At 42.5% G+C, this 14,711-nt stretch overlaps 1 protein-coding gene across 1 annotated transcript in view; it reads right to left on the reverse strand.

The window, feature by feature from the left end:
• The window catches only part of MYRFL (myelin regulatory factor-like), a 106,584-nt gene that overhangs the window by 65,031 nt on the left and 26,842 nt on the right, over positions 1-14,711 (reverse strand). The window contains exons 3-5 of the mRNA XM_006095488.3: positions 2,593-2,660; positions 2,260-2,503; positions 1,156-1,247 (exon numbers count right to left, since the gene is read on the reverse strand). Coding sequence (XP_006095550.1) covers positions 1,156-1,247; positions 2,260-2,503; positions 2,593-2,660 — 404 coding nt within the window. The remainder of the gene's footprint in view (positions 1-1,155; positions 1,248-2,259; positions 2,504-2,592; positions 2,661-14,711) is intronic.

Here is a 14,711-nt window from a genome sequence, read left to right on the forward strand (position 1 = left end):
CCGTAGGAGGTTTGGACACACAAGGGCCGCATGTCCAGCACAACTCTGCCACAGCACTCCCAGGAGGTGGCAATGTGTGGGAGTCGGCTGAAGAGTGAAGGCATCGTCCGCTGAAGGACCCCCTGGGCCCAGGCTGGAGCTGAGGCCAGAGGTCCCTAAAAGCACCAGCTCTTGTGTAGCTGGGAAAGGCAGAAGCAGTGACCTCGGTGGGCGCTTTCACACCGCCTACCTTTGACTATTTACAGTGGCTAATAGAACTGATGTGTAGTATTATCCGTTTCCCTAGCAAGTACCATAGCATTTACTCTGAAAATTCTGAAGTTCAAGGCTCCAGACTAAAAAAAATACCCAACTTTTCTCAACTCGATCACGTCTCTAAGCTCAAAACACAATGTGTCACATGTTATGTAAGACAAAGAAAAACACAATGTGTCACATGTTATAGAAGACAAAGAACAAAGTAGGCTGACCACTTGGGCATCAGATGATTGTGCTAAAAGACTTCTAAAATGATGTTACAAAATTTTGAAGAGCTACTGGGAACCTGCTAACTTGAAATAAATGCTAGGGAAACTCAACTTCCTACCTTCCTGCTCCCCTGGAGAAATCCTCTAAAGCCGTGCTTCTCAGAATAACTGCCGTGAGCAGCAGCATCCATCGCTGGGAGCTTGTTAGGAAGACGGGATCTGGGACCCCACCTAGGCTGACTGTGTCAGCTCTGACTGTCCCCTGCCCCCGCTACCTGTGCACACTGCCATGGAGGAACCGGCACTGACAGAGCAGTGAGCACACCGCAGGCTCTTGAAGGTGCTGCCAGTTGCACAGCTCCCCCAGGCCTGGGGTCTGGGTCCTCAGAGACACACTGTCCTGCAATTAAAAGGACTGGTGTGCCATCTGCAGCAAAGAGAGTGAATGGCATCCCTTCCTGGGAGCTCCTGTATGACCCCACCTAAGACTGCAAGAACCATTATGACAATAGGGAAGAATTAAACTCCCAGGGCCAATCACTGTCCTTATATGAGAGAGAGAAAATTTTGTAGGGCTGCTCCAAGGCTAGTTAAAAAATAAAAAAAAAAAGCCCTGACTGAATGGGCTGGGCCGTGACACCCCGCCCCCCTCCTTCCTCCTCGCCCTTGCCCCTCCCCGTTGGCTCACCTGGTCTGGAGTCCTGGGCCCACATTGGACAGTCCCCGGAGTCCTCCAGCGTCTGTGTGCCCTTTCTCTTCTTTGTTGGTGGCAATGAGGCTCTAAAATCAAGAAACCAAAATGAAGTCAGGCTCCTTCTTTGCTCTCCATGTCACAGTAAATAAAATTTAATGTCCCAGTTCTCTGTTCTCTGCCTTCTTAAGTCTAATTCTAATGAATTAATGTTCCTTGGGCTCTTACTAGTCTGCAAAACCAGGTCTATGCATGGAGTGGACAAAGCAAGCCTCTATTCCATGAGTCCTACTGGTCTCAAACTTCATTTCCCCTTACTCAATGGACCCGGATTCACCTACTTGAAAAATAAACTGACAGCCCTGGCCGGTGTGGCTCAGTTGGTTGGGTGTCTTCCCGTGCTCCAAAAGGTTGCCAGTTTGATTCCTGGTCGGGGCACATGGCCAGGTTGCAGGCTCGATCCCCCGGGGCCATGCACCAATTGATGTTTCTCTCTCCCTCTCCCTTACTCTCTCTCTAAAATTCAATTTAAAATCTTTAGAAAAATAAAATAATAAACTGACAAAGACAGAGGACTCATTGAGACAGAGAAGATAACAGCTTAAAATACAAGTATATATTTTACACCTGAAATTTTTTTTCACATGGAATTTTACCACAATTTTCTATGGCCTTTACTCTTCTTTGCCATCTTCTAGGCCCAACAGTTGGAATGAAAGGGGGAAAAGCAGAGAGAGGAAGGAAAAAAGAAGAAAGGAATATTAGTGAGTGTTGAATTGAGAGATACTTTTCTGAGAGCTCAGGCACAAATTCCCTCGAGTACTCTGCCTGAGGCTGCACGAGCGAACAGGGCGTTCTCCACCACCCAGACTCTCCCTACGCACTCCTGACACTTTAGCTTTTCATTGAATGAGAAGGACCTTGGGTTCAGTGGGTTTTAAATGAATAGATGGTAAAGCCAAGAGCACCGGGCCTGGCCATGTCTAATCTGTGTCTCAACACTGCCATCTCCTGGACAGGACGCCACTGTTCACTCTCTACTGGCACTGCCTGGGGCGGGCTGCTCTGAGGTCTGTCATAACTAAATATCTCGCTCCTTACCCAGGGCTGTGGCACAGAGGCTGCTGATGGTAAGAACAACCCATCCCCAGATGGGAGGACACAGACTGGTCCAGGGCGGTGGCGGGGTGACTGGTGTCTGGGCAGCAGTTGTGAAAGTCGTGGTGGGCAAGGCCGGAGTCGCTCACATCGGAGGAGCTCTGTGCGGGGTGCGCAGGCAGTGCCCCGGATGCAGCAGCAGAGTGGAGGAGAGCAGCTGGGGTCCCCACCGTCGGGCAGCATGCCCCTGCGGGGACACACAGGTGAGAAGGGCCTCCTCCCCGCCACCCAGAGTTGAAGAAGGTGCACGTTGTGCGGGAGGAGCGGGGCACTCACCTTTGACCTGTGGAGGAGAGCAGGAATCCGATGCGGAGTAGGGTGGGGTATCTGGGAGCTGGCGTTGCCTGAGGATAAACCAGACATGCGTTGCTTTTTTGTAGTAACTATTCCATCATTATATTTTTGTCACAAGCGGAGGCGGCCCTCCTGTACAGCACCTCCAGGGACGGCTCCAGGTGCTCCAGGGGCCAAAGCCCACCGGACCACGCCCAGCGTCCTGTATTAAACGAATGGGCTTTGAGTCAGACAGACCTGGGTTCGAGTCCCAGCTCTTCCACTTCTCCGCTGTGGCTCCATAAACAAGTGCCGAGCCTTTACAGGCCCTGGTTTCCTCACCGACAAATGGGGAATATTCATTACACCTTCCTCATAGCTTCACTGTGAGAATTAAATGAGATACTGTGCGCAAACCCAGAATGCCCCAAACCTAGAAAGTGCTCAGGAAACTTAAATTAACATTACTATTGCTTTTGAACATTTTCAAAGCATGTACACCAGAGAGATACAGTTTGGGCTAAGACAAGAGTTTTCCAGATGTGCTTTGGGAGATCCCAAAGTTCTTGGAAGTAGCTCAGGGTTTTATAAAAGAAATTTTTTAATACCTTGGGGGTGGGGGGACCATAACGTTCATATCTTGAGGTGCAAGCAAAATTTTAGTTTAAAAAATGAGTACCGCTACTAACAAAGTGTGAAAACTTCTGTTCCAAAAAACCTACAAGTCCCTAAAGGCTTAGAAAGTCTGTGACCCGCCTGGCTGGGTGTGGCTCAGCGGTTGAGGGTTAACCCAGGAATCAGGAAGTCACTGGTTCGATTCCCAGTCAGGGCATATGCCTGGGTTGCGGGCTCGATCCCCAGTGTGGGGTGTGCAGGAGGCAGCTGATCGGTGGTTCTCTCTCATCATTGATGTTTCTATCTCTCCCTTCCTCTCTGAAATCAATAAAAATATTTTTTTTTAAAAAGAAAGTCTGTGACCCTAAGTCATACATAAGCACCACCACCCTCCACTTGATTCTATTGCTGGAGAGTAAGCCGTCATGTTTTTCTTGATTGATTAAGACTTCACCCTTGTACAATACAGAGAAAAGTCTGCTTTTATTATTTGCTAGGAAAGTTATGCTTTCTTCTCAAATTGACCCTTTATAATTTATTCACTTCTTATTAATAAGGGAAAAGAGAACAAACATACTTCTAAAGTTCTCCAAAAACCCCACCCGGATGAAAGTAAAGGAATAGAGAAGCGTAAACACAAAAGAACGTGGAGCGCATGAGCAGAGACCACACCAGGCCCTATTTCAATGACACTGGTGCAGACAGAAGTCGTGTGGATGGGAACTGAATCACAGGATGGAAAAAGCCGAAACAAGGCTTCCTGGGGTGACAGAGGGGACGTAGGAGCCAACAGGAAATTATCTAATTCAAATACAAACCCAGAGAAGCCCAAGTCATGGGAGTTGCCAGGAGCCTCTGGATTCGGGGGCTGAAAATAAAAGGATCCTTTGAAAATTCGATGAAGGAACAGCCGGACCCTTAGATCATCTTCCCCAACCTGTACCGCCAGGCAGCTACCTCCATCCCCCAACAGAAGCTGACAAAGCTTCCGCTCTGGGGAAAAGAATCCCAGGAGACTGTGGAGCTCCTGGGCTAAAAATGGGAAGATTAACTAAAAGTCCAAATGCTGAACTGAGACCTTTCCTCAACTTGGCTCTGCAGGCATTCAAGCAGGTTTCTCACGGTGAGAAATGGAAGGTTGTTCCCTAGAAAATTCGGATGTGCTGGGGGAGGGGGGGGGACAATCATATTTTGAAGTCACCCAAGGAAATGGCCAGTCCCTGCCCGATCACTCTACAACGAAGCTCATCCTTTGAGAAGAATGGCTTGCACACAGAATATCTTAAACAAGAACCACAAGGAAGGAACAGACATTTTCAGAAAGCCTTTCACGTAAAAGACAGAGAACAAACAGCTAGATAAGTAAGGAGTGCAAAAGAATCACAAAAAGCTCTTCTGCTTCTGATATGGCTGGTGAGCTCCTACCAGTCCTGACCCTCCCACAGATAAAAGCTATGAACTCTGGGGGGAAAAACTAATCTACCCCGAAACAATGAAAAGTGGGCAAAAGCAAGAAGATTCTAGAGGGGCACTGAAACTTGGACAGAGATAATGGCGTAAGATGAGTTACTTGTTTACAGCTCTCAGCTTTAGGGCTGGTTGAAGTCAGAACCACAAAACAGCTAAAATGCCCATAGAAACCTACAAACTTTCTGGCCTAAGGAACCAGAGAAGAGAGTGTGAGGCAAACACAGCTGCTCAAAGTGAACGAGGAATCTTGGAAAAGAGAGATCTAGAGAATAGAAACCCCAGATTTTATAGATAAACTCTGCCCAAGTGTCTGGCTGACTCCTGAGCCATCCATGTGTGGGCTAAATTCACACAGCCCAGCCGACGAAAAAAGGACTAAATTGAATTTGAGTTACTGTCCAAGAGACAGACTTTGCAAATTGAGTCTAGGCAAAGTAATTGCCTAATAAAACAAAAATATACAGGGTGTCCCCAAAAAACTGATATAAACTTTAACAGCTGATAGCTCATTTGATGGTTTGTTGTTGTTGTTGTTAGATTTAACCCATTGGAATTAATAAATATTCAAAGTGTGTATACATTTTGAGGATACCTTGTATATACTCTTCAGAGGAATATAAAATAATCCAGAGAATCACCATGTCCAGGATACAATTAAGAATTCCTCAGTGACTTAGTAGGAATAAGTATCTTTTGGTTACCAACTCTAAGTTGACAAATAAACTGAGAAAACAACTCCTAAAAGAATGTTATCCATAAATTCATTATTCCAACAACAACAAAAAGAGAACTACTCGATAAAGAAACAGGAAAATGTAGCCCAGCCTCCAGGAAAAGAACAGTCAGTGGACACTAATCCAGAACTGATTCAGATACTAAATTAGCAAAAAGGAATTTTAAGCAGTGATTGTAACTAAGCTTAAAAGTACAGAAGAAAATGTGTTTGAAAAAAAAATTTTTAAATATAAAAATCTCAGCAAAGATATAGACACTATTTAAAAAGAACTAAATGGAAATTCTAGAATTGAAGACAATTTTAGATATGGAAACTTAAAAATTTTTTAAATCACTGGGTGGCATAACAGAACTTGAAGATAGATCAATAGATATCATCCAATCTAGAGAACAGAGAAAGAAACAAATTAAAAGAGATTCAGGAACTTATGGAGAGGGTGGAGCAGAAAGTAAAGATATAATGGCCCAAAACTTCCCAAATTTGGTGAAAGACATAAATGTATAGGTTCAAGAAGCAAGGTAGACACCTAGGTCATTAAAGTCATATAGCCATAAACCAAAAATAAAAGTAGCTTCAAAACTAACCAAGGAGAAACAATGTATTACATGTAAGGTAACAGTGACTAAATGATCACTGACTTCTAATCAAAATCTCCAGGGGCAATGAGACAGTCCAATATCTCTAAAGTGCTAGAGAAAATAAAAACTGACAATCTAGAACTTTATATCTAATGAAACTATCTCTCAGAAATAAATGCAAAATAAAGACATTTTTAGATAAAAACAATTTTTAAGTGAATCCATGAATAGATATGCACAATAAGAAATGCTAAAGGCATTATTCAGGTTAAAGGGAAAGACAGATGAAAACTTGAAAGTTTAGGAAGAAATGCAGAGAATAAAAAATGGTCTATATCTGAATGCAAATTACTTTTTCTCTTGATTTAAAAAAATACATAGGACTGTAGCAAGCAAAAATTATAACATTATCTTGTAGAATTTATAATGTGTGTAGTTATAATACTGAGGACAACTATGGTATAGAGGATGGGATTGGGGGATAAATGGAATTACACAGTTGAAGGTTCCACATTTCTGAGATAACATTAAGTTATTAAAATGTATAAAGTAAGAAGATGAATACAAGAGGGAGGGGGTGGGAAGAGATTAACCAAAGAATTTATATGCATATATGCATAACCCAGGGACACAGACAATAGTTCATTGAAGGCCTGGGCGAGGGGGGGCAGAGCATGAGAGCGGGGTGGAGAAGGTCAATGGGGGAGGAAAAGGGGACATCTGTAATACTTTCAACAATAAAGATAAATTTTTTAAAAAACATCATTTAAATAAAAGGTGGTAGAAATATCTAAAAGGGTTCAAAAGTATCTGCCTCTGGGAGAGCCAAATTCAGGGACATGGGAGTAGGGCAGAAGATTGCTGGTTTTCATTATCAGCCATGTATATGGCACCATTTGACTTCTTAAATTCTGCACATGTATCACTCTAATAAATCTACGAATTAGATTTGGTGATTGACAGTATGATCTTACAATGCCACATTCAAGACTCTAGGCCAGTGGTCGGCAAACTCATTAGTCAACAGAGCCAAATATCAACAGTACAACGACTGAAATTTCTTTTGAGAGCCAAATTTTCTAAACTTAAACTATATAGGTAGGTACATTGTTATTAACTTAATTAGGGTACTCCTAAGGCTTAGGAAGAGCCACACTCAAGGGGCCAAAGAGCCACATGTGGCTCGCAAGCCGCAGTTTGCCGACCACGGCTCTAGGCAGTTCAGTTACCTTTACCTTAGCAGCACCACTGAATTCAATAATATGAATAAAAACTAACCATGATAGGTGAATTATAAGTTTACTCGGGAAATATGGCATATCAGAAGCAGGAATGCATGCTCCATTCCTTTGTGGAGAAGCAAAGGCCCCTGTGTTCAGTGGCAGCAATGTGTGTTGGTGGATTTAAAATGAAAATGTTAAAATTTTAAATGCATTCCTTAAAATGTAGTGTCCCTTCCAAAAGGCATCACAAGCTACTCCTTTATTTCATTGGATTCCATGCTGGGTGCATTTTAACGTATTGAAATTTGGCAGTTCTTTTCAGAGAATTTGAGCAAAGAATTAATGATAGCTACTTTCAAACTAAGAAAGTTATTTAAAATAAGTAAGCAAATTGTTAGAACAAGGGCAATGATTAACTTCAAGGAAAACACTGTTATCTGGAACTGTTTCTAAACTGCTAACTCTTCCCTAATCACAGGCACCATGTCAGGAATCCCAGGAATGCTCCTGAGACTGGTTGTTGGCTTCCCGCTCTGAATTCACCTAGTAAGCCAAAGAAATTTCATGAAGTGGGGAAGCAACAGACACCGTGAGTCACTCCTTGAGGGGCCAACTCTGTCTCTCGCTTCTGTAGGAGAGAGAGTTGTGAAAATAAGAAGAATTTTAGCTGCTGATAAGAAATAGAATAATTTGCCTTCTAAACTCTTTCGTCTGAGACACACAACTTGTTTTGCAGGATGAGTGGAGATCCAGTCTTTTGGAAGGTGAATGCCATGCAACCCCAAAGAGAGGGTGCAAACTAGATGTGACCCTGCTGCTGGTTGAGGTCACACATATATCCATGACATCTGCAAATTGCCCCCAAAGCATCCAGTATTTCTTCCAGAATGCAACCAGGCTTGAGCAAGTATTGAGCACCTAGTGTATGCTTATGGCTCCACTAGGCACCATGCAGGACACACAGAATTAAGATATGGGCCTCATGTGAACACAGCTGGGGCTACTGGCAATCTGACAGTCCAATCCCCAGTTTTCTTCACTGACTACCCAGTACCTTCCCATACCAACTGCCTCTTCGTTAAAGTTCTATCATCACACAGGGAGCTCAACTTAGCACAGGGCCTGGTACAAAATTAAATGCCTGGTACTTGATAAATGTGAATTACTGCTTTTTTACATACATGGAGTCATATATGTATCACGTGAGGGCTTTCCTGACCACCCACTGTAAAAGGGTAGCCTTCCCCCAGCCCTCACTCTCTACCCCTTTACCTTATGCTTACTTTTCTTATCTTACTGAATGACTTTATACTCTATGCCATTGTCTTTCTCTTCCCACTAGAGTAGCACATGGGCAATGAAGTGCCAACAGTGAAGGAATGGGAAGAGGAGGTGATAAGGAAATGCATTATCTGTAGAGAATTTAAAAATAATCTTTAAACTTACCCCCCCAAAAAATCATCCTGATTTATCACCACATACCACTAACTCAGAGAAAAATGCCGAGGTGCCCTACCAGGGCAGACAGCTTCCCACCACACTGCCCTTAGCAGAGTTTCATCTGTTTTGTTCACTGTTGTATCCCATTACCCAACTATAAAAATTGTTATTGAAAGTATTTTCTTCAATTTTTCACAGGTATGATTTATCCTCCCACATGGACATTCACATAAAGAGCATGTCTTAATATTCTGTGTGTTTGTGTGTGTGTGTGTGTGTGCGTGTGTGTGTTGCATAGTGTCGAGTTGTGAGCACATGGTGGACACTCAATAAATACTTGACCAGCTTATTTAGGGTTTGTACCCACCACCCAGAACTTGGGCGAGGAAAGGGTCGTAGCAGAAGTGGCATCAGTGGATAAGGAGCCTAAGAAAATCATGACAGGGCAGCGAGAGGCAAGGAAAGTGTGATGCCACTCCTCCCCTGTGGCCACGTGTTAGCAAATGGCAAGGACCCTGACCCCATCACCACCCCCTCTACTGCTTTAGAAACAGATAACCTGTATGAAGAACCTACTCTGGGCCAGACACACAGCTAGCTCTCTGCGTGTGTTGATTCATCTGATCTCTACTGCCACCACATGAAAGGTACTGTTATTGTGCCTATTCCACAGGCAATGAAACTGAGGCTTCAGGAGTTATTCATCTGGCCACTAATCAGGCTGGAGTCAAGTGGTCTATCACCAGAGTTCATACTCTAAAGAACACGGTGTTCGCAATACAGACACTCCTAATCAAATGTAAAACCAGAGGCCCTGGCCAGTGTTGCCCCGGTAGTTAGAGTGTCAGCCCACACACCTAAGGGTTATGAGTTCAATTCCCAGTCAAGGTCACGTATCTGAGTTGTAGGATTGATCCCTGCCCTAATCAGGGCGCATGCAGGAGGCAACCAATCGATGTGTCTCTCTCACATCGATGTTTCTCTCTCTCTCCCTTTCACTCTCTTTAAAAAAAATCAAAGGAAAGCATATCCTTGAGTGAGGAATAAGTAAATAAATAAAGTAAGTAAGTTTTAAAAACTGACAAAACTGTAAGTTATTTCATTTTCCACAAATATCTTTAGAATCAAGAAACCAGCAGCAATGTTTTAGCTCAAGATTCTGCTTAGTCCAGTGGTTCTCAACCTTCCTAATGCCGCAACCCTTTAATACAGTTCCTCATGTTGTGGTGACCCCCAATTCCATTGTTACAAATTGAACATAATTAAAGCATAGTGATTAATCACAAAACAATATGTAATTATATATGTGTTTTCTGATGGAAATTAGGCGACCCCTGTGAAAGGGTCGTTCGACCCCCAAAGGGGTCGCGACGCACAGGTTGAGAACCGCTGGCTTAGTTCTTCTACTGAATCAGTTTGAACCGGAAGTCAGACGGGTCAATGAACTCAAACAGCCTTTAACAAGCTCTTCTCATAGAACTACGTGTATTACCTCACTGCCTTTCGCAACACCACAGTAAAGAGCTTATCAGCCCCACGCTACGGTGGCAGAATTAAACATGCAGCTGGTCGCTGACTCCTACCTCATTTTGCCATCCAACCCCAATAAGCCAAGTCCTGGGTAAATCCCAGAATATGAGATGCTTAAGCTCAACTATTGGAGTGAAATTAAATGAAATCTGGAGTTGATGCTTCATGGGCCTAATGTGTCTCTAAGCCCCTCCTATGAAGTCACTGTGAATAGGAGTCACCTCACATGTTTTTGAAGGAAACAAAATCTGTTTTGAAGGTGCACTAGTCTATTTTCCAGAATCAGCCTTCCGCCACACACACACACACACACACACATACACACACACATGCTTCATCTCTTTCACTGCACCTCCAGTGTTTTGTGCTGTCCCCAACATACCTGGCCTCCCTCCCTCCAAGCAGCTCTCCACCTGGACATGTCCCACTGTGTCCGGCTGGCACAGCTCCCCTTGTCTCCAGCAGGTAACTGCTGGCTAACGCAGGGACTTAGAGAGGACTTCGGCCGCTCCTGCTGCGCACACAGCTGCCCTGAACTCTGCCACACAGGAAATAAAGGTGTAAGGGCAATCTCAGAAACCTCCACCAACAGGACTGCCCCAGCCAGCATACCCAGCAGGTTCACACAGAAACGTGAGAAAGCCCTGAGCAGCGTATCCCAGTGCTCATCCACGGGCGCGTGCCTCCCAGCAGGAGTTCCTGGCCAAATAAGTTCGAAGAGCACGACATTCGCCTTCCTAGTTGCACATTAGCACAGCGAAGGCTCTGAAAAGCACTGCAGTGAAGGGGATCATTTAATTTTAATCTAGTGAGCCATAAGCTCATTTATTGATCATGCAACTTTTACCCTCCATCCCCACCCTCCACATGGGACCAGTTTTCCATAGAGCATTTAGGGGCATCTATTTTACAGAGCCAATAATTCCATTTTTTAATACGTTTGAGATTTGAAGATCTGCCTATGAGGTTCAAACTGCTCTTGTAACATTTGCAGCCTAGCAGTCTCTTAGGTCCCTTAAAGAGTTGTCACAGACATTTTTTAAAAGCACAACTTACAGGCAATATAATAGAGGAGAAATCATCAGGATTTGTAGGAAAACTGGTGTGGATACCAGCTTTGCTACTTACTAGCTATGTGCCTAGGCAAGAAAACCTGCATCCCAGGGCTCTTGGGAGGAATGAAACTAACCTGAGAAAAGAGCCTGGTGTTTAGAATACTCCACACTTGGAGAAGTTGAATAGGCCGTACAGGTGTAATGCTCATTGAATCAGCCCAACCACACCGTGGTCATAAACTGGGCCTGTTTCCACTTGTTCTCGCTCACATTTTTATTGCAACCCCACTTCATCGCCGGGCAGTTTTTATCAAGCAATGACCGGTTATCTGATCATAGGCCTTTCCTTCAATGGGCGTGAACGCTGACGATCATTGCAAACTATGTGTGGCTCAGATCCATCCTGAGTCACACCTTTTGGCAGATTACTTCAGACACATTTAATATATTTCCCTAAGGCTCACCATCCTCCAAAATATCACTTAAAACATCAATTAATCTAAAAGCTGCCTGCAGAAGAGAGGACGTGTGTTCTAGAGCCAGGCACATTTTAGTCCCAGCTTTGCCACTTGTTTACCTATGGAGAGTCACTTAACCTCTTTGAACCTCAGCCTCCTCATCTGTAAAATATGGACAAGAGTGTGCCTATTTGGCAGAGTTTGTTAAAAGAGTGAGCGGTGTAAAATCAAATATGTAATTAAACAAGTTAATACGTCAGGTGCAAAGAACACTCCGCAGCACTTGTAAGTGCTCAACTATATTAACTCCCTCCTCTAGTTCATTTACACACCCCACGCACCCCCAAAGGTAGAGAGTGAAGCTGATGGGCAAACTAATGGCGATAGCCTACAGGGAGATATCACTGGCCCTGCAGGAAGGATCATTATTATCTTGGGGACAAATATTATATGGCAGATTTCAGAACTCCCAGGTAAAATGACAGCTCTTCAAATAAGATTTTTTGTTCACTTTTCCCCCCAAATAGCTTAAGTTCTCTCTACTAGTTATAAAAGTGATTGAGATGATTAAACAGAACCCTGGTGGACTCAGCTGCACCTTCTCTTAAGAAATCACGTAGGAGAGAGAGTGACTAGAAAACTTGTAGCAAATTGTTTCCAGGCCAGCGATGGTAAGGTTACATCCACTGCCCACCCTCCCCACAGGAATTCACGCCTGCTGCTTGAGTGGAGTGAGAGGAATGTGAGGGCAGGCACAGGGCAACTAGTGTCTGGGTTCAGCCCACACAGTGCCTGGAGCAGAACAGCAGGCTCAAAGTGTGGGCTCAGACATTTGGCAACTTACCAGTTGTGTGTGTGTGTGTGTGTGTGTGTGTGTGTGTGTAACTAGCTTGCAAAATGTTGAGCTTCCCTTCTTCCCACAGTCATTTAGTAAGGATGTTTTTATTGGCAAAGAACAACAACACCCAGGTACTAGAAATATCTGAAAACAGGTTTCCCCATTACTATTGACATTGAGGTCTGGTTTCACTGCCTATCTTTCATGGGGTAGAAAAAGGAGGGAATTTACAAGGGTATTAATAACAAAATGGAGATGACACAGGAGGGTCAGTAAGCTTGAAGACAGATCAATAGAAATTATCCAATATAAACAACAGGGAGAAAAAAGATTGAAAAAATCAAATGAGATTCAGGGGACTCTGTACAATATTGAAGGCCTAACATTAGTATCTCTGCAGCCCTAAGAAGAGGAAAGAAAGACGTTGGCACACAAGAATAAATGTAAAGAAATAATAGCTGAAAACTTCCCAGATGTAATGAAAACAAATTTACAGATTCAAAAAGTTGAGCAAACCCCAATCAATGTAATCTGCAAGAAAGGATTTATATGCTGAAAACTATAAAACACTGATGAAAGAAATCAAAGAAGGTCTAAACAAATGGAGAGATATACCATGTTCATGGATTAGAAAACTCAATTTTGCTAAGATGCTAGTTTTCCTCCAAAGCATTGCTAAGTTTCATACAATCATAACAAAAATCTCAGTAGGACTATATAGATATTAACAAACTGATTCTAATATTTATGTGGGAATCAAAGGAACTAGATATCCAAAACAATTTTGACAAAGAAGAGCAATTTGAAGAACATGCACTACATGCTTTTAAGAATTATGATAAAAATAGAGTAATTGAGATAGTGTGGCATTGGCAAAATGGTAGGCACGTAGATCAATGGAACAGTAGAGAGCCTATATAGAGATCCAAACAAATTTCCCGCACTCCACCGCAAATCTATATGAACCGAGTTAAGACGGCTCCCGCGGAGTACGCGCAATTCACGCGAGCCGACTTAACTCGTTTCCCGCAACTTAACAAACTGATTCTAATATTTATGTGGGAATCAAAGGAACTAGATATCCAAAACAATTTTGACAAAGAAGAGCAATTTGAAGGACATGCACTACATGCTTTTAAGAATTATGATAAAAATAGAGTAATTGAGATAGTGTGGCGTTGGCAAAATGGTAGGCACATAGATCAATGGAACAGTAGAGAGTCTATATAGAGATCCAAACAAATATAGGTGACTGATTTTTTTTTACAACAGCTTAAAGTAATTCAATGGAGAAAAGTTATTCAACAAATGATTCTGGAATAATTAGATATTCATAAATAAGAAAATAAATCTCAACCTCTATCTCAAATATTATACAAAATTAATTCAAAATGGATCACAGATCTAAATAAAACTTTTGTAAGAAAACAGTAGAACATTTTTGAGAACTTAAATTAGGCAATATCTATATTTATTAGATATAAAGTACAAACCATATAAGAAAATATGATAAATTGGACATCACTAAAATTTAAAACTTGGATATCACCAAAATTTAAAACTTTTACTCTGCGAAAAACACTATGAAGAAAATAAAAACATAAGCTATGACCTAGAAGAAAATATTCACAAATCACATAACCAACAAAGCTCTTATATCCATAACATTTAAAGAGTTCTCTAAACTCAAATATAAAAACAACCCCATTTTTAAAAAATATTTTTATTGATTTCAGAGAGAAAGGGAGAGGGAGAGAGAAACATCAATGATCAAAGAGAATCACTGATCAGCTGCCTCCTGCATGCCCCACACTGGGGATCAAACCCACAACTTGGGCGTGTGCCCTGACCAGGAATTGAACCATGACTTCCTGGTTCATAGTCGACGCTCAACCACTGAGCCATGCCGGTTGGGTCCCAATTTTTTTAAATGGGCAAAAAATTTAAAGAGATATTTTACCAAAGAAAATGTATGAGTAGCAAACATGTACATGAAATGATACTCAACATCATTAGTCCTTAGGAAAATACAAAATAAAACATGATGAGATACCACTATAAACATATTAGAATGGCCATAATAAAAATTTTATTTAACTGATAATACCAAGAACCAGTGATAAAGAGAAACAATTGGGTGTTTTATACATTGCTAGTAGTAATGCAAAGTGAATGGTCA

The sequence above is a fragment of the Myotis lucifugus genome, unplaced genomic scaffold (genome assembly GCF_000147115.1).
Source record: "Myotis lucifugus unplaced genomic scaffold, Myoluc2.0 scaffold_156, whole genome shotgun sequence".
Lineage (NCBI taxonomy): Eukaryota > Metazoa > Chordata > Mammalia > Chiroptera > Vespertilionidae > Myotis > Myotis lucifugus.